This window comes from Dasypus novemcinctus, chromosome 3 (genome assembly GCF_030445035.2).
Source record: "Dasypus novemcinctus isolate mDasNov1 chromosome 3, mDasNov1.1.hap2, whole genome shotgun sequence".
NCBI lineage: Eukaryota > Metazoa > Chordata > Mammalia > Cingulata > Dasypodidae > Dasypus > Dasypus novemcinctus.
In genome coordinates this window covers 171,947,198-171,973,943 of record NC_080675.1, presented here as the reverse complement: position 1 = coordinate 171,973,943, position 26,746 = coordinate 171,947,198, and the positions used below count along the sequence as shown (strand labels likewise).

The window sequence follows — 26,746 nt, the reverse complement described above, 5'->3', positions numbered from 1 at the left end:
GGACGTGCTAACCACTGGGCCAAGTCTGTTTCCCCATGAATGCGTATTTTAGAATTTGATTTTGTCCTTTGCCCATTTTTCTACTGGGTTATGATAGTTAAATATATTTCCCAGATACATTTACCAGTTTTCAAACTGCTTTTGAATTAACTCTGGCAGGGATTCTAAGCATGAAAAATGGCACTGACCAAGTACTTGTCCAGGTACTTATACATTCCCTTTTTTGCTCAGAACAACTAGCCTTTGAGGTACAGCTATTCCCTTGAGAAAACTGAACTTAAAGATTTTTGCAACTTGCTTCATGATCACTGATAGAGTGGCAATAGCAGCAGCTACGGTGGTGATAGTGGTAATAGTACAATAGCAGTAATAATTACATATGCTTTGCATATATCAGCTCATTTAATCCTCATAACTGTAAAAGGTAATATTATTTTCCCCATCTTACAGAGGAGGAAAATGAGATACAGAGCTGCGAAGTGACAGAGACCTCATAGAACCCAGGTTCATCTGGCTGCAAGGTCCATGTTCATTCCATTATCCCAAGATGATTCTCAGTGAAAAAATAAAACTTCTACATTTTGTTTGCCTATTTTTTTTAAAGATCCCTTATTAAGTTAGGTCCAAAAAACATAATAAACTTTTAAGTCCTACTAACTTAATAATAAGATACATCCAAATAACTTAGCCATAAATTGGAAGAAAAATTATATATTTATTTCATTCTTAACCATAACTGCTTACTAATGGGAAGTATGCACCTGTTCTTTTTTTTCCCTCTCTCTCTCTCCCCTTCCCCCCCTCCCCGGCCCAGTTGTCTGCTCTACGTTCATTCACTGTGTGTTCTTCTGTGTCCGCTTGTATTCTTGTCAGCGGTACCCAGAATCTGTGTTTCTTTTTGTTGCGTCATCTTGTTGTGTCAGCTCTCCGTGTTGCACCTGTTCTTAAACCTCAGAGTTAGTTTGGACACTGCCAACTATCCACCAGCTTCACAAAGATATGTTCTGTGAAGAAATGCACAGAAATATATTGTTAAAATTATGAGCTACTGCAAGGTAGTAGTTTGCATAGTATTTAACAGATCTCAAGTATTGCCATGTTTGTTTGTTTTTTAAGATATATTTATGCATGCCCCAGTTGTGCTCCTGCGCTCGCTGTCTGCTCTCTGTGTCTGCTTGTCTTCTCTTCTCGTCTTCTCTTTTAGGAGGCACCGGGAATGGATCCTGAGACCTTCGATGGGGGAGAGGTGCTCAATCACTTGAGCCACCTCACCTCCCTGGTTCCTTACGTCTCCACTGTTCCCGCTCACTGTGTCTTTTTTGTTGCATCATCTGTTGTACCAGCTCTCCGCACAGGCCAGCTTGCCGTGCGGGCCAGCTCATTTTCACCAGGAGGCCCCAGGAATTGAACCCAGGGCTTCCCATATGGTAGACGGGAGCCCAATCACTTGAGCCACATTTACTTCCCTGCCCTGTTTTTTAAGTCAAATCTTCATCTTAATGAGTAATGAAGATTTGCAAAAAAAAAATTTTTTTTCAACTGTTCCTGATAACATTCCTATAAAATCTAAAACTCTTGAAGGATGAACACACATAAGTACCCAGTTAATTATGAGATAAAATGGTGTCATATTGACAATGCTATTAAAATAATTTTTTTATTTCATTTCCTTAAATATTTGAAGTTATATGAATTTACTCTAAATATTTCTGTGATAGTCCGTTTTTCTACTCTGATAAATATGTTTTGCTATGCTCTTTATCTCTTTTAGTGGAAAAAGATGGAAATCATCATACAAAAGAGACTCACTTTAATAATTTGTACAGCATGGTACATTACTGTGAAAATATAACGGAATGCAGGAGAATGCAGCTTTTGGCTTACTTTGGTGAAAATGAGTTTAATCCTGATTTTTGTAAGAAGTACCTAGATGTTTCTTGTGATAATTGCTGTAAAACAAAGGTAAAATAAGACAATTTTAAATTCTTTATAATTAAGGAAATTACCAAGCTTTTTTCCTTCTCTCCATTTGGAAAAGTTGATACAAGTTAGATTATAATAGATGGGTCCCAAGGGACTAGATAGGAAAAAATGGCACCCTCACCAAAGCAATTTGGTATAGAAATATTTTATAAAAACAATTTTGTGGAATTTTCTTTTTCTTTAGAATTAGAAGCCTGTAAACAATTTATATATACTGAACATCCACCTGTCCAAAATGCTGAAGTTCAAGTAGGTGTACTGCCAGGCACAGGATATTTTAGAAATATTGGAATATGTAAACTGAACATCTAGAAAGACCCAACATGGGTGGCAGAATAATTATAGTTCAACCAAAACCTATATTTAAAGCTTCCATTCTCAGAATGGTTACAAGTAGAGTACTATGGGTTTGAAACACTGAAGAATAATGGCAGTGACTTCTGAATGAATTCACTATCATCTGTCCTAAAAATAACCTTGGAAGATTGTTAATTCAGTCATTGGGTAATTATCATACCTGTCATGGTAAATCTCCATAGTAATGGCTACTGGACTTCAGGTTTACAGAGCATTTTCATATTTGCTATATTATTTTAAATGTGCCCTGTGAAATAGAGGGACAGATAGTATTAGTCATGCCCACTTTATAGATTTGAAACCAAATATTAATGTTTGTGTAAGGTGCTGGGGATTCACAAAGGAATGTGGTGCGGGCCAATTCACTGTAAGAGAGGAGACAGATGTGTGTATTTATGTGACTAATATACCGTGTGATCAGTGCGGTTACGAAGGTGCACAGCATGGCCAGGGCAGAGGCGGTTTCCTCTTGGTGTGGACTCTGCAGGTTCAGTGGCCTCCCCACCCACCCAGCCTTGGAGACCTTGCTAATCAATCCCCTTACTCAGCAATTATTTGTTGAGCACCTACTGTATAACTGTCACTGTTCTAGGAGCCTGGAATACATCCTCAAACAAAGTAGATAAAGATCTTTGCCCTTGTGGAGCTTATGTATTAGTCTAGGGAAGCAGATTACAAACAATGTGTGTAATAAGTAAACCATGTGTTAAGGGATAAGAGCTGTGGTGACAAGGAAAGTACGGCAGAGCAGGGAGGCAGAAATGAGTGCGGAGCAGGATGCACTGCTAAAGAAGAGGGCCAGACGTGGTTTCAAGAAGGGGAGATGTGAGTAAAGACTTGACAAGTAGGGGGTTAACTGAGCAGCTCTCTGGGGAAGGGCATTCTTGGCAGAAGCAGGGCTAGAAAGAAGGCCCTAAGTGGGGGCACAGCTGGTGGCATGTGAGGACTAGTGAAGAAGCCCGTGTGGCTGAGCAGATTTAAGAGTTAGCAGGAGAGGTAATGGGGGGCCAGAGCAGGAGGGTCTTGTAGTCTGTTGTGGGGACTTTAGCTTTTACTCTGAATAAAATGGGGGTTTTGCAGGATTTTGAACAGAGGAGTGATGTGATCTGACTTAGTTTTAATGGACTGGAGAGGGAGCAGGACAGAGACAGAGAGGACGTTAGGGATGCTGTTGGCAGTAGATGACGGTGGCTCTCACCAAGTTGGCAGTGGTGAAGAAGGTGCAGCTGGTCAGATTCTAGATATGCTTTTAAGGATTTCTTGACTGCGTGGAGTGTGAGAGAAAGAAAAGTGTCGAGCCTGACTCCAAGCTTTGGAAGCCAAGTAACTAGAAGAATGGAGTTGCCCTTAGTCAAGAAGGAGAAGGCTGTGGATGGAACAGGTTGGGCAGAGATGGTCAGTAGTTCAGTTTGGGACAAGCTGAGTTAGCTTTGTCTGTTCGACTCCGAGTTCTGAAAAGATACTGGGGGTATACATATAAATTTGTGAGTGGTTGGCGGATAGACGGTATTTAAAGACAGATGAAATCATGAGGGGCGTACGTTTAGACAGAAGAGAATCAAAGAATGAGCCCTCGTACCTTACGAAGTTGAGGAGAGAATAAAGTAGGAAAGGAGACCAAGAAGAACCAGGAAGATAAGAGGAAAACCAAGGCAACAAAGTGCAGAAAGTGCTTCAAGGAGGAGGGAGTGCTATCTGTGTCAAATGCTACTGCTAAATTAAGTACAGCAGGGACTGAGAATTCACTGCAGACATTGTGGTGACCTCAAAGTGGAGTGGGGCCGTTCGGGTTTAAGAGAGAATGGGAGGAAAATTGGAGGCAGGCAATATAAACAGCTCTTTCCTTCAAGTTTTGCTGCAAAGATGAGCAGAGAAACAGTAATAGCTGGCGGAGGAAGTGAAGTCAAGAAAAGACAGGAAAAAAAGCTTGATTTTATGCTGTTGGGAATATGCCTATAGAGGATGAGAAATTGATGTGTAAAGAGAAGGAGAGGAAAATTGCTAAAGCAGTATCCTTGAGTAGGCAAAGGGGATCTAGTGTCTCAGTAGAGAGCTTGGCTTTCGATAGCAGCTAGGATAATTCATCTACAGTGACAGGTGGCAAGGTAAGAAAATATGAAGGCAGATGCTGGTAAGTGAGTAGAGGTAGTGGTGGGAGCTGACGAAAATTCCTTTCTGACAGTTTTCACTTTTCTCAGTGAAGTAGGAAGCAAGTTCTCAGCTGACTGTGAGGATAGCAGAGGGGATAGGAAAGGAAATGGTATGTGGTAGTCATCTAGGTCAGAAATTGGCAAACTTTCCTAAAGGGCCAGAGCGAACTGGGTTTTGCAGGCCGCATGATCTCTGTCTCAACTACTCTGGCGTCGTAGCCCCAAAGCAGCTGTCGACAATATGCAAATGAAAGGGGATGTATTCCAATAGAACTTATGTATGAAAACACAAGTGTCCAGCCCGTGGGCCATCGTTTGCCTGAGGTTTGTGGTTCTGTATGGAAAGTGAGAACAGTCCACATGGTTATGGGTGGAGAATTAAATCTGATGTTTTGGCTGAGCGTTGTGACAGAGTGCTCTAAGGACAAGGAGGTTGACAGTGTAAGAAAGGGAGCGATTGTCAGGAGGCCTCTGGAATTTAGGCTGAGCTAGGAGGACACTGAGGGCATCTGAGGGTGAGGATCAATGGATAGGTAGTCCCAGGGGGCCGAAGGATTGTTGGCGTTAGAATACTAGAGGGGTGAGCAGGAAAGAGGACACAGTGGTCAGAGAATAAAGGGGTGCTGGCATGAGTAAGGGGTGCCACGGAGTGAGGGGCCAGCGCGCCTGGGGAACTGGATTGCTGGAGCAGAGGAGGCCACGATGCCAGGGCCTCATCTCTGTACTGAGGTCACAGGAGTTACTGAGCAGACAGAAATGCTGTTAGAGGGAAGGATGGGGTACTCTCCCTTGCTGATTCTATGTGGGGTCTCAATCATTACCAGTCATTAGTACAAGAAGAGTCCTCTCACAGGAATGTCATGGAAAATGTTTTATATAGGTTGGAGTGTGGCAGATAAACAGACTAGAGAACAGCATACACAGGGCACAGAAGTTTAATGCCACTTTTTAGAACTGCAACAAGTTAGCACTGCTGGTGCAGAGAACTAGGATGTGGCAGCAGGAAGATCATCTAGTATAAAGGGTTTAAAAAGTGGACAAGTACAGTAACGCAAAATGTTAATGACAGGGAAAACTGGGTAGGAGGGTAATAGGGGAATTCTACTTCCTGTGTGATTTTTCTCTAAACCTAAAACTGCTCTAATAAAAAATGTTTAAGCAGGTAAAGTTTGGAGACAACTGGGGAGAATGAGAAAGGAAACAACTGATTGCAGAGAATAATAAAAGATCGATAGTGGCACCAAAGGCCCAAAAGAGATTAGAAATCATAAATTTGCATGGTTGGACGTTGTTTTTCATCCCGAAAGTCACCATATAGTAAGTGACAGCACTGTTCAATAAAAACAGTGTTCCTCCCACAGAGTGCTGTCGGGTTGTTGGAAGAAAAGGTGTATGTCTGTGAAACAATAAAATAGGGACAGTGGAGCACTGATTGCTCTAGACACAAGGTTACTACAAGAACTTAAAAAAGAATGAACACTTAAACCTTCCTTGTGGTTAGTCTTCCTCTTAGTCTGAAAATGCTGTATTATGAGACTACTATAGTTAATGTTGAATTCTAGCAATCTAGGATCCATTATCTTAATTACAGCAAAAGGTCTCTTTCTATTGATAGGATTATAAGACAAGAGATGTGACTGACGATGTGAAAAATATTGTACGATTTGTTCAAGAGCATAATTCATCAGCGAGAAATATAAAACACGCAGGTCCTTCTGGGAGATTTACTATGAATATGCTCGTTGACATTTTCTTGGGTAAGTCATCTGTTTTATTTGAGTTAAATTCATTGAAATTGAACATCATTACAAGTACATAGAAAAAATAATCTCTTGTCTATTTCTTTTTTTTTTTTTTTTTTAAAGATTTATTTATTTATTTAATTTCCCCCTCTCCCTTGGTTGTCTGTTCTTGGTGTCTATTTGTTTCTTTGTCTGCTTCTGTTGTCGTCTTGTCTATTTCTTATAGAACTTAATATTCAGGAGTTTCAGAATAAAACCTTTTTGAGTAACAAAAGAAAACCTGTTTTTATGTGGTTTTATAAAATTGCTTTAAGTTACTGAGATAAAGAGTATTCACCCAAAAAGAAGAAAATATTGAAGCGTGTGCAATTTCATCTGAGCAAGCAGAATGCGGCTTGCTCAGAGACCTACCTGCTGATTGACTTCTGGTTCAAGGTGGCAGCCCCAGCATCAGTATCTCCTTTTTTTCTTGAGACCCTATTAAAATGAGAATAAGGAAATAAAATGGAATTTGACCTATAACCACAGAGAACCGGAGAGAGGCTATTGTCAGATTAGAGGTTTTAAAAAATTTTTAGGAAATGGATGGAAACATGGTGACAAATGAAACAAAATAGGAAAAACTGCAGCCCAAAATAAATACAAGAGAGTGTTACAGCGGAGGGGGGGTGATCAGTCAGGCAGAATCTCACCACTAGGCATCAGGCTCACAGTTCAAAGGTCAGAGGGCAGGAGTAAAGGGAGGAAGCTAAAAACAGTGGGGAGCCTGTTAAAAGAACTGCATCAAGTACCTCCCTGGCCTCATCTCTGAATCCCAACAAAGCAGAAACAGCCTAGAAGTAATTCCTAGAACAAAAATAAATCAAGCAACTGCCTGGGAAGTGCAAGGGCAGCTGAGTTACTGGCCAGAGCCCTAGAAGAATGCTTTTGCCATTCCTGACATTTGAGAACTGCCCAGCCCAAAGTCTAGCTCTCCCTACATACCCGATCACAAAGCCTGATGGTTGGATATCCCCATTCAGGGGAAGAATTTTGGGGAAAATAGAACTAGATAGAAAACTGCAGAGGAAACCTGCTTTAAAAAAGTAATGTATCCCCCTAAGGTTAATATAATGGACAATGAAGAGAAAGACAGAAATTAAGTAGAATATTTGATCCTCAGGGATAGAGATAATTTAGAGGGAACTTTTAATTAGTATTGTCACAAAACTTTAGAGATTTAAGATACTGTTTTCTTTAATAATAATAGAATGTTATGGAAAAGAGATAAGGACAAGAAGGAGTTATTGGAAATTTTAAAACTCTGTTGACAGGGAAACAGATGTGGCTCAAGTGATAGAGCTTCCGCCTACCGTATGGGAGGACCTGGGTTCGATCCCTGGGGCCTCCAGGTGAAAAAGAAGAGAAAGCGTGGCTGTGCAGCAAGCCAGTGCCCACGTGGTGAGCCAGTGCCTGCACAAATGTCCCCACAAGTGCCCTTGTGAGCCAGTGCCCTGTGCAAGTGAGTGATGCAGCAAGATGATGATTCATCAAAACAGAGACAAGGGGAAAGTCAAGGTGAAGCGCAGCAGAAACCAGGAACTGAGGTGGCACAATTGATAGGGAACTTCTCTCCCCATCAGAGGTCTCCAGGATCAAATCCCAGTGAATCCTAGAGGAGAGAAAATGAGAAGGAAAGACAACACAGCAAAAACAGCAGGGCGGGAGGAGGGGAAGGGGAGGAAATAAATAAATCTTGTTTAAAAAGAAAACTCAATTGACAGAATAAATTTAGCAGAAGGAAGCAGATATGGCTCAGGCGGCTAGTCCCCACCTACCAAATGGGAGGTCTGGGTTCGGTTCCCAATGTCTCCTGGAGAAGACGTACAAGACGGCCAGCTGACACAAGATGATGTAACCAAAAGGCAGTGAGGAAACACAATGAGAGATGCAACAAAGCAGGGAGTGGAGGTGGCTCAGGCAATTAGCCTTGCTCTCCCACATGGGAGGTCCCCAGGTTCAGTCCTGGTGCCTCCTAGGAAGAGAAGACCGGCACACAACAAATGGACACAGCAAATACAAACAACGGAGGGGGTGGGGAGGGATAAATAAATAAATAAGCAGAAAAGTTGGAAAATGAAGTCAAGAAAATATCCTAAGAGCTGAACAAAAAAGATATATGGAAAATATGAGAGAAAAGATAGAAAAAAACAGTCCTTCAGAGCTGTAAAATCTGATTAATAAAATTTTGGAAATAGACAGTAGGAAAAAGGGTATTATCAAACAAATAATGTAAGAAAATTTCCCAGGGTGGAAGAGAAAAGCCTTCAGATTAAAAGGCCCATTGAATGTTAAATGGAATGCCTTTTTTAAAAATTAATACATATCTCTGTGAAATTTGAGAGTACCAAGAGTAAAATAACATCCTTGAAAGCTTTTGAAAAGAAAAAACTTACCAAAACCAGCCTGGCATCAGATTAATATCAGCAACTCTCGTGACTAGAGAAGGCAGAGAAAGTGCACATTGTATGATACGATACACAGAGCAGCTAAACTCTGGGTCCACTGAGAAGAAGTTACTGAATCACAGCTATGCCGCAGGTCTAATAAGCCATCTGCAAATTGAAACTGAAAGGCAAGCAAACAAATTTGTTTCAAAGAACACAAATGTTACTTCTGAACAATAAAAAAAGAGAATGGTACCTAGAAATTCCAGAGAGCAAATTATACAAGAAAACCAAGGTCAAATGTACAACGAAGGATATTGTAATATGGTTTTGAGTGATTGGTAAAACGTACAAGAAGATAATCTATCTGACCCGGATGCAGTAAACATTGTCCTTTGGGTTGCACAACAGCCATGATGTTCCAAGTAGGGGACAGAAGCTTGTCATAATATAAATACTGTGTGTTAGTTACTACAATTAGAATCATTTATAGACTTTAACATGGTTACAGAACAGGACAGGGTATAAATGTCAATCTTCACAGTATAAGTATAAAAGTACAATAAATAAAAATAAAAGAAAGGGTGGGTACAGAGGAGGCTTGGGATGCTAGTAAACTCTACGTAGTGGGGTGGAAGAGTGGTCAGAAACTATCTATAGATAATGAGGCAAGAAATAGAGGTTTCTCTAATTATATCATTTATAGTTACAAAAGTAACCAATAGATGAACCAAGATAATTTTATAACTAGCAATGTTTGGGGAAGGATGGGTGATGTAAGTAAGATAAAGCCTTACCTTTCATAATATGGAGTAAATAGATAAATGTGAGGTGCTAAGCCTGGCTAGCAGAATTACCCCACAGTTAAGGGTTTTGTATGTAGGTAACCATTAAAAGAGCTTAAAACAAAAACTGTTTAAACCGTGATTGCCGTGGAGAAATGAGTGAGACTGGAAAGAGGAAAGATGGAGCAGAGAAATGTTGCTTTTAATTATAAAACCTTCAGAACCACATTTTATTTTTCCAATATACATGTTTTATTTTGATTAAAAATATATTAAGCAATTAATTAGGTAATCCGTTTTGAAAATCAGTAGCCCAAATTGGAGTAGGAAGATGGTTTGCTCAGTTTCACAGTTGTGTTTCTTCTGGATCTGCTCATTCCCTCAGGCAAAAGCAGCTCCTGCTGGGCTTCTATCCCTGGATTCTGGCCTTCTCCTACTTTGGACCTCTTTTTGTTTGCAAGGGGTTGCAGATAAAACAATTAAAACAGTGATACATGATACTCCACATTCCACTATGTAGAAAACTGAAAAATGCAAATAACTCCAGAAAAAAGTACTGCTGGTATTTTAATGTGTTTCTTCACAGTTATGTATCAATTTTATATACAATTTTATTCTTATTTAACAAGATATAAACATTTTCTTAATCTTTTATTCTTCCTAATAGTTTTTAATAGTTAATGATATATTGAGGAAATAAGTGTATTTAGGTAGTCCTTATTTTAGTGTGTATTTTCCTATTACAAATAATGCTGTGATAAACTAGCCTTTAAACCTTTGACTCTTCCTCTGATTACAGATTATTGCATGAGACATTTTTTTCTGGCACGTTTTTTAGTTTGTTAGCTCTTAGGTGTTTTACGAAGCTTGTTTATGTCATCCAGCTTTTTCAGTTACTCTCAGCTACTGCTGGGATATGGGCTGCTTAGTCCATATTAGCCAGCCCACCATTACCAGAAGCAGGAGTCCTGCCATTCTGTGATGTGACATTTCAGAGGTACACATCATTTGGAGAAAGAAAAACTTGAATAATTCAGCACCTATGTCCAGAAGCCATCTAAAATTTATAACCATGTAATTATTGGCAACTCTTAAAGTAGAGCTGAAGCTTTACAAAGTACAGTTAATTTTGATTTTGATCATTGTCGCAGGGTTTGTTGAGTAGATTGGTATAATAAAATTGTGTTTATGATGAAGACATCAGTCATTACAGCAGCTTGGAAAGGAACCAAAGGACTCCAGGCCACTGTGGGGCTCTCAGCTTGCCGGAGAAAGAGGGAAGTGTACACATTCTCTGTCAAACACAGACTTAAATACTAGGATTATGACAAGTAGCAGGTTCATGAACCAAACTAAAGATGATATTTATAAAGTTTATTGTCAAGAATGTTTTGTAACTAAATCAGAAATGCACAATTACCCTAATATATCAAAGTGATATGAAACTAGTGTAGTTTATACAAACTTGCTTTAATTTCTTAGCTCTAATGTACTTTTATAAGCTGTAATTGTAATGTTTTAAACTGACAAACTTTATTTTGCTCCTATTTCAATCAATGCATCTTTAAAAAGGTGAGAAAAATACACACAACCATAGAAATTTCAGGGTTGTTTTTTGTGGGGGGGTTTTAGTTTTGTTTTTGTTTTTTCTGTTTTCTCAAAATATTCTCATTTTACAAAAATGTGTGTCTATTTGCACCATGGCTTTCCCTATGGAATATATTGTCTATTCCATTTATCCAGATTTACCCATAAATATCTTTTTCAGCCTCTATTTGAAGGTAGTAATGTACTTAACATTTGCTAATCTGACTTCTTGTACCTTCTTATCAGGGAGTAAGAGTGCAAAAATTCAGTCGGGGATCTTTGGAAAGGGATCTGCTTATTCACGGCACAATGCCGAAAGACTTTTTAAAAAACTGATACTTGACAAGATTTTGGATGAAGACTTATACATCAATGCCAATGATCAAGCAATTGCCTATATCATGCCTGGGGAGAAAGCCCAAGCTATACTAAATGGGCATTTAAAGGTATGGCATTTAAAATGCTTATTTTATTATCTCATGAGTGGCCAAAAAATGTATTAACTGCAAATTTTAGTGTATTACCCAAAGCTTATGATTACTGAATGGCCTCTATGAACGTATTCTGTTCCTAATTTGGAAAGAGATCTTAAAGTTGAACCCAAGTAATGTTGACACCCATCAAAATGAATTTATTTTATTTAAGATTTATTTTTTATTTACCCCCCCAATTGTCTGCTCTCTATGTCCATTGGTTGTGTGTTCTTCTGTGACCTCTTCAATCCTTATCAGTGGCACCTGATAAGGTGTTTCTTTTTGTTGCATCATCTTGTTGTGTCAGCTCTCCATGTGTACAGCACCATTCCTGGGCAGGCTGCACTTTCGCACTGGTCGGCTCTCCTTACAGGGCACACTCCTTGCACGTGGGGCTTCCCTATGCAGGGGACACCCGTGTGTCAGGGCACTCCTTGCGCTCATCAGCACTGCGCATGGGCCAGCTCCACACGGGTCAAGGAAGCCCGGGGTTTGAACCGCAGACCTCCCATGTGGTAGGCAGATGCCCTTTCCATTGGGCCAAGTCCGCTTCCGCCATCAAAATGAATTTAATGGGTGATCAGCTCACTAACTCCTCATACATTCATTGAATAAACATTTATCAAGAGGCTGTTCTGTGTTAGGCACTGGAGCTATAAAGCTGGAAAACACACAGCGCTTTTTCCTAAGGGGCTTGCTCTCTTCTTGGGCAAAAGGAAAGTGCAAAATAATAAATGGAATCGAGCATTAAATAAAGCCCCTGTTTGGGTTCAAATGTGCACATCCCAGCCCTCTGATTTCTTTCTCTCTCACGAAGGTAGACTTCATGGAAACAGAAAACTCCAGCAGCATGAAAAAACAAAAAGCTTTAGTAGCAAAGGTCTCTCAGAGGGAGGAGATGGTTAAGAAATGTCTTGGAGAACTTACAGAAGTCTGCAAATCTCTGGGAAAAGTTTTTGGTGTCCATTACTTCAATATTTTTAATACTGGCACTCTCAAGAAGCTTGCAGGTGAGTGTGTGGGGGTCTTCTGATATGTGGCACAAATTAATAAGCTAAAAACTCGTCTTGCTAAGGAACTTTTTAAGTGCATAAATTCTCAGTCTTTATTGTTGTTATTTGATCTCTGAATCAAAAGCTCAGAGAAACAGTTTAAGCTCATTGTTGAGATAAAATATCTTTAAAATATATTTTGTACCGTACTTGTTATTCAGACATCCGGTATAATCTTAATTTTACCCTTTTCCCTATTTAGGCCTGTTGTTAGGATAGCGATCATTGTAGTCTCTAAAATCGGATTGATATTTTGTTTCTTAATGATTTTTTGTTGGTTATTTGCCTGCTTTACTATGTTTAGCTGTGTTATGTACTTATGTCTGTGATGAAGAGCTAAGTGCCTTATGAAAAGAGAGGGTGTTTTACTGTTCTTTGAATCTGGTTCCAGCATACTGCTGTGTCTTCAGTTAATCAATACTTGCTAATGAAAGTTATTTATACAGTTGCAGCTAGCTTAATCCAGAATTTCAATAATAAAATCCCTGGAAAAATAAGTTGTTCACAGAGTCAGCTGACTGTTATACACTGCCTTCTATAGCCTCCCTTTATAAAATCTCATACTCATCGTGCCTCTCTTTTCCATTTCCACTCCTCCCACAGCAGGTCTTTACAGTATTTCATTGACGCTAAAATGCCATCTATTTTCAGGCACTGTTATTTTAAGGACTTCTAAGAAAGAAAAAGTTCTGCTAATTAAACTCTGACAGTGCTTTTATTGAAATAATTAGTTTTTACTTATTTAGACATAGATTTTTATCATCTATAACCCTATGTGTATATAAAACATGTTAAGTTGATTTAGGAATGTGTAAAAATTCACATTAAAGTCTGACTCTTCTGAATCAGTTTTTGACTCAGTTGTTCATGTCTTTTTTCTGCCTCATGTCATCAAGAATGTTAGCAAGACAGCTTTGTTGTTTTTTTTTTAAATTCTTTCTGCCTCCCAGTCTCCAGATCTATTACTGATTCTCCATAGTGCCATGGGATTTAACCTTCTAAAAGACAAATCTAATCCAGGAGCATAACTATTTAAATGGCTTCATATCATCTACTGGATAAAGTCCAAATTCTTTTGTGTAGCTTAAAATGCTCTTCATGATTTGGCTCTTGGTTACTCCTGTTGCTTTCCACCTTGTACTTTTTTTTTTTTAATTAATTTTATTGATACATTTTAATAAAGCATACAGTTCATCCAAAGTGTGCAGTCATTGGTATTTGGTATAATCACTTAGGTGTGCATTCCTCACTTCAATCGTTATTAAAGCATTTTCATTATTTCAATAATAATAATAAATAAAACAGACAAGAAAATTCATTGTCTCTCAATCTCTCTCTGCTTCCCCTGCTGTACATAGCTGCTATTTCTGGCTATTCTTACACGTTTTTTTATTTTTAGGCAGTTTTATTGAGATATATTCACATACCATATAATCCAATGTGTATCATCAGCGGCTTTTAGTGTAATCACAGTGTTGTGCATTTATCACCACAAAAAATTTTAGAACAATTTCATTACTCCAAAAAGAAAGACTCCACACCCCTTAGCAGTCACCTCTCAGTCCCTCTCTCCTTCCCCAGCCCCACATAACCACTAATCTAATTCCATCTTTATAAATAAGACAGCGTTTTTTAAGAGTGTGCCATTGTATTCCCCAGGATTTTCACCAAAACCTCTGTCACCACTCTGAATGTTCTGATGGTGGCCATCTCTGAATGATACCAGAAGGTGTCAATGGAAGGTCGCACATCTCTCAGTAGCAAGATACTCTAGGTATCTCCTTTTTTTTTTTTTTTTTTTAAGTTTTTTAAGGTGCTTAGATGCTTGCAAAAACCTGCAGAATTTTTGTTCATTTCCTCAGAGGCAGAATTTTGCTTTATTAATGCCAAATGTACTCCCTATTACTCTAGGTTTCTATGCTTTTCTGCATTCACGTTCATGTTTTCTTTTCAATGCTGATCACAGAATAGTCTTTTTTCAGACATTTCTATGGCAGTTAAACTCTACACGTGAGACACAGCAAAGCAATGATATTTTTGACGCCACCCGTATCAACAGCGATGACTGAGTTCTCACGTGCTCAGGCAATAACAGCCACCTTACAGCTGCCATTTGGCCATCAGCAGGTGTACAATACATCTTGGTTTTGAAAATGCTAAAATATGAAAATCATGAGTCTTAGAATCGATGGTATTTTATTCCTAGGCTGTTAGTGTAGTTTCCTAACTCGTTTTCTTTCTTCCAGATGTGAATATGATATACATTTTAATCTCTCAGAAACTCTAGTAAAACTGTAACAGCTCTGCAGCTCAGGATAAAGTGTACATTCTATCAAGGTGTTACATTTCTACTTGCCTCTCCAATGTCATCTTCCACTACCCCCTTCAGAAACCTATCTTGTCCTACAGCCCTTTTCCCCCTAAACATAGGAATGATGTGAAAATTACAGATTTGAAAGGAGTGAAAATCCACCCATTTGCTCAAGTCAGATACATAGAAATTATTATGCCCTTGCTTGCCATAGAATTCATCAGCAAATCCTACAGCCCCAGCCTCTAAAACTTGTCAGAAACGGTCTTGTTCATCTCCACTAGTGGAGTTCTAGTGTAATCCATCCCTGCTTAGTCCTGTAGTAGCTTCTCCCAGGCTCCCAGTTTCACTCTCTCCCTTTCCCATCCACTTTCCATAACGGCAGCCAGAGTCATCTTTAAAAATACAGGTGTGTCTAGCTACAAGGCTGATGTGCCATCCATATGCAGAGGACTCCTAACCAACTACTTGTTAATGCCGTCATAAAACACTTGCTTCCCCCTCATGGGAAAAGGCTAGAGGAAGAACAGGTTGGTTTGGGAAGAAGCAAGAATTTGGCGATGACCTCACTGCATAGGACACACATGTCTGGAGTACAGAGAAGGCAGAGCTAGAACTCGAATGTGCGTATTCTCTGCAAACACATGGTCTTGCACCTCGCTGAGCCTTGAGCACGATGGCCAGGGCAAAGTCTGATTAAACTCTTGAGGCAGAAAGTGCTGGTCCCACCCATTAGGTTTCTCCACATGGCCTTGGCTGTCTCCCACCTCCTGCCCTGGCTTCTCCCCCTTTGCAGCTGGAGTGGGAAGATGGGCTCCTGCTTCTCCACCCGTCCGCTGCCTCTCATGATGCTAACTTCGCCTTTCAGAAAATCGGTCCCTGTGCCCAGGGCTTTGCAGTTAGTTGGCACTTAACAAACGTGTGCCGAGTGGGTGGGTGAGCTTGGATTTTGCGGGTTCTCCGTGGTTATTAATTTAAATTCTTAATTTTATTCCCATGCACAGAATCTTTATCTTCTGATCCTGAGGTTTTGCTTCAGATTGATGGTGTTACTGAAGACAAACTGGAAAAATACGGTGCAGAAGTGATCCCTATATTACAGAAATACTCTGAGTGGACATTGCCAGGTTCAGTATACCGCGAATATGTGTTTTCTGAAAGCTTGTCTTGATGCAAGTGGCGCATCTCACTGGGTTAGAACTGCCTGGTTTCTGGGTTACTACTCCCTCACCTCGTCCCACTGAAGCTCGGCGGCAGCCCACAGTGGTGCCAGGCATCTTGAGAGGGCACTAAGGGTTTCGGTATTGGGGTGCCAGTTACTGAACCTGCTAATGGGAGCCAGAGAGGACTTTTGAACCCAGGCGGTGTCGGTTCTGTTGGGAATCAGGGGCCCTGGGTGCCCATCTCAGTCCTGCCACCATCTCCCTTTTTATGATCCTTGGCAGGTCAAGGATAACCTCTCTGTGCTTCAGTTTCCTTATGTCAGGAAGCATGTCTAAAGATGAAATTAAAAGAGTAGAGTTTAAATGTTTTGAAAATATGAACATGTAATTGGGATGCCAAGTTGTCTTTTATCATTAGTCATTGAAAGAATCTGCCCCCGTGAGTGCATCATTAGCAACTGTTCCCGAAGGTGACATTAGCTGTCAGTGTGCACCTCTACTTATAAGCTCATCACTGAGCTATAGAAAGCATTGACTGAGGGAAAATTGTTAGCAGTTTTGTTGTAGGAGATATGAAGAGTGCACAAGTTTTATGCCCTCCTCTAACGAATCACTACACGACAAAAAACAACAGAAAAGCCAAGTTAAATGTTTATCCTATTCCTAGAACACCAAGGAGGGTGAGAAATGTGAGCATGTATTTTAAGTTTTGTCTCTCCACAATCATGTTTTATCCTTTAGTAAAATGCTGAAAAGTAGGGTTTCTTTCATTCCTGTATTACAGTCATCCCATTAAAAGCTTTGCTTTGAATACATTCAAAAAACGAAGCATCTTTTGTAGTGACTGGTTCAGAAGGGGGTTTTGCAGACAGAAGACAAGGATGCTTTGCAGAAACAGCCCAACAGGGTGAGGATTTATCGAGGGCCCTGTGCCAAGCACTTTGCCTGGTTTTCGTCATTTAATCCTCACAACACCCATTTTACAGGGAAGGAGGGAGGCTCTTCCATTTTTCCAAAGTCACGCCGCTAGGATGACAGAGCTCTTTACCCAGCGCTGCGCGGCTTTCCCGTGTGAACCAGAGCCGGCCAGATAAGGAGGCCGTGCCTGCCACAGAGGAGCCCAGGGCCCATCACGCGCTTCCTGCCAGGCAGAGCGCGCCTGCGGCTGAACCAGACCACGCAGGAAACATGTCTGCAGAAAGTGGTGACACGATCACTGTGACCAGGGAGCGGTCATGCTTTCTCTGTGCCTTGGGATGCAAACACCTATGGAAATTACACCGTCTATGCAAATGTGTGCTTTCACATAGACCCATTTCCTGCAAGGTTCACAGCTCTTATGCAAAAAGGTGTTTTTTGTCTGTAAAGAGTAACATATGGTCTAGAATTCTCTGATGTTTATTTACTAAGTAGCTATTATTCAAGGATGAAGCAGAGTACTTTATATTTTCCAAAGAACGTAACAGCATTAATTGCCCAATCAATAACAGGGCCACAGGCCATACACAAGAGTGTGTGAGGTAAACCTGATGTCTCTTAATTAAGTTAAAGAGTATCACGAGTTTTTTTAAATGAATTCTGATTCCCTTTCATTAAAATAAATTGCCATTGAGCATTCTGGGGCTTTGTGAAATAAGAAATGTTCTGCTCTTTTTTGTTTTCTTTCTTTTTTTTTTTGACATTCCCCCCTTTTTCTTTATTTTTAAAGAAGGTTCAGATTACAGAAAAGTTACACCAAAAATATAGGGGATTCCCATTTACCTCACCCCCTCCCATACTTTTCCCCCATTAGCAACATCTTCTTTTGGAGGAGGAGGAGGAGGAATGGGAGATTGAACCCGGGACCTCTTACATGGGAAGGCGGTGCTCAACCACTGAGCAGCACCCACTCCCCAGCTTTCCTTAGTGTGGTACATTTGTTACAATTGATGCGCACAAATTGAAGCATTGCCACTAACCATGGTCTATAGTTTACATTATGGTTTACACTTTGCACCACACGATTTTATAGGTTTTGACAAAATATATAATGGCCTGTATCCACCATTGCAAAGTCATGCAGAACCATTCCATTATCCCCAAAACGCCCCATGTTCCACCTCTTCTTCCCTCTCCCTCCCCTCAGAACCTCTGGTGACCACTGCCTTTCTATGAATGTTACAAGGAAATGTTCTATTCTTGCTGAATTACCAAATCTGAATCACAGGCAGACACCAGGAAAGCAGCTTAGGTGTCAGGTGGCCCGGAAACCCTGGTGTTTCTCTTCACATAGACTCAGAACCAGCCCAGTACTGTCTGTAATGTCTGCGTTGTGTCCACTTGTAGCTGACAGCGATTCCCCACGTCTAAGCCTGTCCAGCAGCAGAGGCCCTGGAAGAAATGCCACTGAGGAGCTGGAGGAGGAAACACCCACATCTTCTCACTACTTTGCAAATAAAACCAAAAATGAAAGAAAGAGGAAAAGGATGTCAGCTTCCCAGAGGGCTAAGAGGAGAAAAACTGGTTACCGTGGTTCTAATGCAAAGGGGTATGTTCTGTGAAGTCTTTTGCAATGCAGGGTATAAGGGAGAAAAGTGCAAGATTCTAACTACTCTGGTTCGCTCTGAAGCCCTTATCAAAATAAGCCATATTTAAATATTGCCTCTTCAGCCTGTAGAGGGATGGCGAAGGTCTGGTCTAAAATAAACATTTGTTCAGATTTTTTTTTAAGTATCTACTGCTAGGTTAATATGACTCAAGTTTTCTAATTTGCAAAGACTCCAGTTTCAACTCTACCATAGACATTTTTTTTGGTGATAATTGCCCTTCTTAAGAGACTTTTCCACCTAAAATGCTAAAACATATACCATGCAAGTAAATAACAAGTTTTGTTTTCTCATCACTTTTATGACTCTGCCAATACTTGCTGCATTGCTTTTATTGCTGCAAAATTCTGCGAGCCTCCCCGACAGAGGCTTGTCCACACTCCCTGCCACTCCTTAATGCCTTGGTGGGAGGATCAGAGAGAGGAGGCTGCCACAGAAAAAACAAAGTGCAGTGAAGCCAGGCATCTTCAGGGGCTGCCTAAGTGGCGTAAGTCCTCCCTCTCCCGCCTCGCTGGGCCCGTGTGCTTGGGAGGCTCCCTGCACACCAAAAGGACAAAGCTAGCATCGTCATGTGCTCAGCAGTGACCTTGGGTGTCTCGTGTCTTCGTGCTGCATTCCTCCTGATGACCCCTTTTCCTTGCCTTCTGCACGGGTGTCCTCTTTTTCTGCCTTAAACGTGAGGTCTGGCAGGATCCTGACCAGCCCATAAATCTGGAGCACGTGGCCCCCAAATAGCTGCATATTGTAACAGAATTGCTTACAGAAAAAGGAAACCAAGTCCTTAGGAAGCTTTGCAAGCTTTTGTGTTTTCTTTTGAAGTTTTTCTACCTCTTCTTCTGGGTAATAAAAAACAAAAATTGGGTGAGGGAAGAGAAAGGAAGGCAAATGTTACCAAATTGTCATTTTCTTGTTAAACCCATAAACAAGCATCTTGTATGTGCTAATCCTTCTGCCAGGATACAGAAATTAAAGGCTTTGGTAAATGTTAGTTTAATTTTGTGGTTTTTAGTGCGCAAGTGACCAGCAGATGTTCTTCAGTGGGGACATTTTCTTATTTTCTTCATTTATTCCTCCAGTTTGGGAAACACTCGTTTCCTAAGTAACTCACGCGGAACAGAAGGAGACCTTCAGAGGCAGCTGGTCCAGCCCCCTCGGGTTTGTGGCAGGGAAGCTCAGTCCTTGTCAGCCTGGTTGGGGACAGGCAGAAGTGGGGTTGGACAAGGGGTCACCCGTGCCCGCGTGGAGCACTTTGGCTTCTGCACAGTGTCTGTGGTTATTCCTGGAAGGACAAGATGACCTGCATCTCACTTTTACTTAGCTGTTAGGACAAAGCCGTAATGTAGGGTTCGTTGCCATCGACTCCCTAATTTCGTTTTAACAACTTTCATTTATTCTAAGAGTATTTTCTTCTAGACCCAAACCTAAGTAAGAAGCAGTAAAACTCTCACTTGTCCAAAAGCCTCACATTACCAATTTTGGTGTGGTTTTTAATTAGCCTACGTGTTTAAAATAGGATTCTTTTCTAATTCCTACTGGCTAAGTTCAGTAAGTTTTTTGTTTTGTTTTGTTTTTTAACTCTTGCAGCAGTCTCTTTAAAAAGAAAAAATAGAAACCAGCTGTCTTCGTATCTGTGCCCCATTCTGCTTACCTGGTTGAGTCCCTGTGCAGTGACAGAATAAGCGGGGCTCTCTGCCAGAGACCTGACCTCTCCATCCTACCCGCGGAGCTTTACCTCTTCACAGTAACACAATGAGCCAGTTGTGCTCCGGGCTCACTGAGCGAGAGGAAAATGGATGGCCCGGGTGAAATGGAGGCTGCTGTTGGCAGATTCGTTCTGTAAATCAACACTAACAGCAGGTTTTCACTCGGGGCTTAATTTCTCAGCAGGAAATCAACATAGGGAAACTTAAGGCTGCTTCTCAGCTGATTTAGAATGGGTGGCACATCTTGCCATGTTCTGTAGTAAAATTGCCCTGGAGCAAGAATTTTAAACTGTTGAAAAGCCACTCTTCCCCCACCACCCTACCAGATGGTTCTTACCTATGGGCTGGTGGCTGTGATACCCTGGCCCCTAACTCAGAGCTGGGAGGCCACTTGCGTGTCCTGATGCTATGGAATTGATGTTGGGCATGAATTCAACCCAATTACAAAGCAGCGAGAAGTACTTGCATAGGAAGAGGCTCCTGTAGCTAAAGCTGCTCTAGTCCGGTATACATGCTAGCCCTGTGAAATTTTTTTATTCTGTTGGGGATAAAAGCTGTTATCTTCAGGTCAGCAAGGGAAGTGAGGTGCTAGAAGGACTTTGTGATAGGCCCTGGCAGGGGCTTCTTCCCTGCCTTTAAAAGGCAGAGTGGGAGGTGAGCGCTGGCAGAGAGCTTGGAGCAGAGGCAAGCCACGGAGCCCACTGCTGGCGACGTGGCGCTGACAGAGGCGAGCCAGACCTCAGCGGCTGGGCCAGAGCAGCTCATGTCACCCTCCCCGGCGAGCCCCGTCGGCAGCCCTGCCCGCAGCGCCACTGCACCACACCCGCCCACCTGGCAGGCAGCCGGCCCCAGCACGGGACCCCGGCTCTGCCCCCATCTCCACTACCCACAGAGCCACCTCTCCTCACTGTGCAAGTACAGCAGTCCCACGGCCTGCAGGGACTCGGGGCCTTAAAACGAGCTCTTTTCACTTCCTTCATTTGGCTGGACTAGATCAGGGCACGTGGATCTCAGCTCTGCTGTCCGGAGGAGGAATCTGGTGATAGGCTGCAAAAGGGGTGGGCGGGCGGAGGGCACGAGGTGTTGGCCACAAGGGACAGAATTGGGAAACAGTCTCTGACATTTTAGAAAGGCAAATTAGGACAGATTTGTGTGGAGGGCGGCACGGCTTCATTGCTTGAGTAATAGAGGAAACCCTCCTCACCCAAGGGGCGCACGGGGCAGAAAACGCAGACAGAAAAGACAGAGGAGGCTCACCCAAGGGGCGCGCAGGGCAGAAAACGCAGACAGAAAAGACAGAGGAGGCTCGGGAGGCTTAGCCCCATGCCAGGAAAGGAAGAAGCTTGTTCACTTGTTTCTCTTTAAGATTTTAATTTTCTTTTCTTTTTCACATTTTAGGGCATCTACCACAAGCAGAAAGATCTCGTCTAAATCTAAGTCCTCCAACACATCTGCGTCCAGCTCTGCCTCGTGTGGTTCTCCTGCGATTTCAGGAGTTGTTAGAAAACTGGGGATTATGGCTCCACCAAAGCCTAAAAATAGACCATTTCTTAAGCCTTCATATGCATTTTTATAACAACCAAATCACAACATACATAGATCTTATTTCTTGTTTGTCAGCATCTGACCATCTGTGAATTTAAAACTGTTAGTCTTATTATATCATTTGTAATTTTTTTTACCCAGTAAATATTAATATTTAAATAAATGCTTGGGGTGGTAGTTCTTATTTTTAAAATAAACATTTTTCTTTTGAATAAGCATGATTTGCTGCCACTGCAAGTGCTGAGGCTGTTGTTTCTCAGAATGTCTGAAACAGCAGCTGAATCATCTCAGTGAGAGAAATTCTAAGCACAACTTGAAACCCAGAAGCCAAAGGAAAAGACTTAGACGTGTGACATTGGGAAACTGTAAAACTTTGTGTAAGACAGTGTAAACGAAGTGAAAAAGAGAAATGACAGAGAACATGTATTACAAAGAATTAATATCCATAATATATAAAGAATATCTATAAATTACTTAGAAAACAGCCCAGTAGAAAAATGGACAAAGAATGTGAATAGGTATTCTTAGAAGGAATACAAATGGTCCACAAATACGTGAAAGGTCCTCAATCTCCCTTATTAAAAATGTAAGTCAAAGCAATGAGATACCATTCTTTTGTCTCATCAGGTTTGGCACTCGACGATATCCTCATATCCAGAGTAAACAGGAGTGGTCAGACAGATTCATATTTTACTGAAATTATATTAATGTTGATATAGTCCCTTTTTTATTAAGGAGGACTTATTTTTTAAGACTATCCATTAATAGGCTGGTTGGCCAAAGTCTTAAGGTGCACTTTGGAGCCTTTTTTTTTTTTTAAGATTTATTTTTATTTCTTTCCCCCCGCCCTTGTCTGCTATCTGTGTCCATTCGCTGATTGTTCTTCTGTGTCCACTTGCATTCTTGTCAGCAGCACCAGGAATCCACGTGTCTTTTTGGTGCTCTCCATGTGTGCAGCACCTCTCCTGGGCAGGCTGTGCTTTTTTCACACAGGGGCGGCTCTCCTTCCAAGGCACACTCTTTGCTCATGGGGCTCACCTACACGGGGGACACCCGTGTGGCACAGCACTCCTTGCACGCATCAGCACTGCACATGGACCAGCTCACCACACGGTTTGAACCCTGGACCTCCCATGTGGGGCGGACGCTCTATCTGTTGAACCACATCCGCTTCCCTGGAGCCTCTTTTTGAGGTACTGGGGGCTGGGGCTCAGGACCTTGTATGTGGGAAGTCAGCACTCAACCACTGAGCCACACTGGCTCCCCAGAGTTGGTTTTATTGTTTTGCTTGTTTATTTTTGTTGTTTTTCAGGGGGCACAAGGAGCTGGACCCAGGACCTCCCATGTGGGAGATGGGCACTCAACTGCTTTGAGTCATGTCCACTCCCTTGCTAGAGCCTTGATGGCCAGTTTGGTGTCCACGTCTCTTCTTGGCCTCAGGCAGGAGGGTGGAGCCGGGAGGCCCCAAGCCAGGCCAGCAGTGTTGAGGAGAGTTGGTGGGAGCCTGTGACCTTCCTCCAGGGACTCGGCTCTGAGGTGGACCCTTACCCATCCTGAGGAGCCACCTTCAGAGCTGCAAACCTACTTCCCGCCACCTGCGGCACTTGGCTTCAGTTTAATTCAGGGGGCTGGCCAGACAGGAGTCTGCCGGAGGCTGAGCACTATTGCGCTATTGCACCAGTACGCCTTCCAGAGCCCCGTGTTTCCAGGAATGGCTCGTGGGGAGATGATGCGTTTTCAGAGATACCATCTTTGTGTCAAGCCCTGACTCATTTGTCAAGAGGACTGCCTCTGGAGTGGGGGTGGGGAGGTGGGGACAGAGGACAAAGTAGCCAGGAGGTGAGGCTCTTGGGATAATGTCCCCAGCACCAGGTCACCTTGGAAAGCAGCTGGTCCTGAGGCCATTCCACCACCTGTTCCCCACTGGAGGGACAGACTCAGCAGAGCTGCTGCCATGGGCCTTGGGGCCCTTTCCCCGCTCTGACTCCATCACTCATTCGTTTCCTGGGCCCCCCACAGGCAAGGGGGATGTGACTTACCCGCTCCAAGTGTGCGCGCCCCTGCTGCAAGGGGCATCCCGGGCACTGGGGGCAGTGTGCAGGCGGGCGCAGAGGCTGTGAGCTGGGACAGCATACCCCCAGCCCTGAGAAGGACAGGAGGCTTGACTTGCTCAAGACCAAATGGCCGCAAGTGGCAGAACCAGGCCCCGCCCAGCTCCTGAAAGACTCCTGGTTGGAACAGGCGCTGCTCAGCCATGCATGCCCCAGGAGCAGGCATAGAAAATACAAGCTGCCTCTTCCCTCCAGCTCTGCCCCCAGCCTTCCCGTGCACCCAGGGAATGTGGCCGTGGGCATTTAGGGTAAAGCACAGAGACCCCGGAACCAAGGCCCAGGGCCCCTGGCGACGGGAGAGCTGCTCCCCAGGCACAGAGCTCCAGCCTGGAAGCCCTCCCCACCACCTTCCTGGGAGCAGGAAGGCCTGCGGGAGGGCACGGGCCCAGGGCTCTCCACAGAGGCCGCCCTCTGTCGCCCGCGCCTTTGCCCCTTTGGAGGGCTCAGGGAAGCTTGGAATCCGACTTGCAGCTGCACACGCCCCAGCTGTAGGCCCCTGCGCACCTCCGGGGACAGGGAGCCTATTACCTCCCAGAAGAGGATGAACATCAAGGGCAGTTCCGGGGAGTTTCACATAGTTCAATTCACCCCTTTAATCCCCCCAGCATCCCTGGGAGCAGGCACATGCTGTTAGCCTTTTTTTGATGAAACTAGAATTCAGGGAGGTTATGTCATGTGCCCAATCCACACAGCTAGGAAGTGGTAATAAGTAGAACAGCAGCTTCTTGGTTTTTCCTCGAGTCCCCGTGTACATCTTGTCCTGGTGTAGTAATTAACGCAGCTCCCTTTCCTTCTCAGAAGTGCTCCAGTTTGGGCAATAAAGCACGTGAGCCTAGGAATGTTCAGGAATCTGAACAACCCGGTACCCCCGCCTCATCTGGCCATCCACAGCCTCCAGGCCTGTGCTCTTGCTTGCTGCAGGCTCCAGGGACAGGCTCAGAATTATCAGCCAGCACAGCTGAGCTGCGGTTTTTCTCCAGAAGAGGAAGCAGGCTGTGGTCCAGGCCCCCTCGTTCTTCAGAAACGGCTTCTTCCCGTGCCGCAGCCTGGAGCTGTTTGCGTTCCAAGGCCTGCGCTAGCCTGGGTGGCTCCCAGCACCCCAGGCCCAGCTCTGCCTTGGGCGGTGGCCTGGGTTAGGGAGCGGGCAGCACCCAGGCCCTCACCCAGCCCTGGGCAACCACCCGGCAGGGGCCTGCGGGCAGAGGGGCACCGACTGTGATCCCCTGTGGAGAGCGGCTGCGGCCCCTTCCCCCGCTTGCAGCAGCCACAGCCCACAGGCAGTTCAAGGGCCCCAGGCCTGCCCCCGGGACCCCAGGCCTGCCCCCAGGACCCCAGGCCTGCCCCCAGGACCCCAGGCCTGCCCCCAGGGCCCCAGGCCTGCCCCGGGACCCCAGGCCTGCCCCCAGGACCCCAGGCCTGCCCCCAGGACCCCAGGCCTGCCCCCGGGGCCCCAGGCCTGCCCCAGGACCCCAGGACTGCCCCCGGGACCCTAGGACCCCAGGCCTGCCCCGGGACCCCAGGCCTGCCCCCGGGGCCCCAGGCCTGCCCCGGGACCCCAGGACTGCCCCGGGACCCCAGGCCTGCCCCTGGGGCCCCAGGCCTGCCCCCAGGACCCCAGGCCTGCCCCGGGACCCCAGGCCTGCCCCCGGGACCCCAGGACTGCCCCGGGACCCCAGGCCTGCCCCCGGGGCCCCAGGCCTGCCCCCAGGACCCCAGGCCTGCCCCGGGACCCCAGGCCTGCCCCCGGGACCCCAGGCCTGCCCCGGGACCCCAGGCCTGCCCCCAGGGCCCCAGGCTTGCCCTGCGGGCGTTTGGATGCCAGGGCTCCGTTCCTGCAGCTCCGGGCAGCGCCAGGGCTGCGAAAACAAGCACTCTTGGCCTCCACAAAGCTCCTGCTACCCCCCACAGCCTCTCCCCACACTGCAGGTCTCCCCAGCCAGGCTCAGGGCCTGATGGCAGGAGGGGACAGAGGCAGGGAGCGAGCCCCCATGGTGGCTGGGGGGCTCTGTCTTCCTGGTCACCGCTGGGAGGGCAGGGGACAGGACAGTGGGTCCCAGGAGCCGAGGCAGGAAGGCCTCCCCTGCACAGGGCTGTGGCGGACAGAGCGTGGGTGCCGTGGCTCGACAGCCCGGTGCCGTGTCGGTGAGGAAGGTGTCAGGCCCAGGGCGGCCCGAGGCTCCGGAGCTCACCCACGCCTTGGCCCCCTGGGTCCCACACGCGGGCCCGGGAAGGCGGGGCTGTGGGTGGGTGAAGGCTCCTGAGGGACAGACCCGGGCCGGTGCAGTCAGGGAGGGTCTGAAGAGCCTCCATCGCGGACTGCACTCGCCGCCGTGGGAGAATGCTGCCCCGGCACCCTGGCGCCGCCCCGCCCGAGGGCCCGAGCACCCGTGTAGCCCGCTCACCTCCCAGGCCCCGGGCGGGCGCGGCGGCGCCTGCGGGCAGCGGCGGCGTAGCAGGAGGCGCCGGAGGGGGCCGCCCACGCCGGCCGGGGGGCCCCGCGCCCCGATTCTCCCACACCCCGCCCCGAAGGCTGCCGGGGGCGCCCTTCCCGTCACACGTCCCACAGGCGTTTCTTGGCGCCACCCAGGATCGTGAGGGAAACCACAAACGGTGCTGGCGGCCCCCTGGGGGACGAGAGCAGGAGCCGCGCGGGGGGTGCTCGGGGGGTCCCAGGTGAGGCCTCGTTTCCTGGGTGCACAAGGAAAGGGGAGTTAGAGCAGGGGCTCTTACCCGTTTCTGTCCCACCCACCCCTGTGCCAGTCAGTGAAAAGCA

General features: G+C 44.8%; 1 protein-coding gene and 1 long non-coding RNA gene across 5 annotated transcripts in view; one reads left to right on the top strand and one right to left on the bottom strand.

The window, feature by feature from the left end:
- The window catches only part of BLM (BLM RecQ like helicase), a 112,329-nt gene extending 90,255 nt beyond the window's left edge, over positions 1-22,074 (top strand). Inside the window, exons 17-23 of one of the 2 annotated variants that reach the window (XR_011648483.1) lie at positions 1,772-1,962; positions 6,106-6,247; positions 11,277-11,476; positions 12,325-12,513; positions 15,871-15,993; positions 18,355-18,556; positions 21,716-22,074. Coding sequence is in view for 1 of the 2 variants with exons in the window: in XM_023584952.3 (XP_023440720.2) it covers positions 1,772-1,962; positions 6,106-6,247; positions 11,277-11,476; positions 12,321-12,513; positions 15,871-15,993; positions 18,355-18,556; positions 21,716-21,893 (1,229 nt within the window). In the remaining variant the exon portion in view is untranslated. Of the gene's footprint in view, positions 1-1,771; positions 1,963-6,105; positions 6,248-11,276; positions 11,477-12,320; positions 12,514-15,870; positions 15,994-18,354; positions 18,557-21,715 lie in introns of both variants that reach the window. The other variant, XM_023584952.3, reaches the window with a different exon arrangement.
- LOC111760849 (uncharacterized) lies at positions 694-25,298 on the bottom strand. Of its 3 annotated transcripts, XR_011648486.1 has the most exons (6): positions 23,902-25,298; positions 8,668-8,839; positions 6,644-6,709; positions 2,501-2,587; positions 1,885-1,949; positions 694-1,004 (listed from the first exon to the last, which is right to left on the bottom strand). It is a non-coding gene; the product is annotated as an uncharacterized lncRNA (long non-coding RNA). The 3 variants fall into 3 exon arrangements; XR_011648484.1 differs by lacking the exon at positions 1,885-1,949 and having other exon boundaries at positions 23,902-25,297; XR_011648485.1 differs by lacking the exons at positions 1,885-1,949; positions 23,902-25,298 and adding an exon at positions 8,915-9,408.
- Between the last annotated feature and the right edge of the window lie 1,448 nt (positions 25,299-26,746).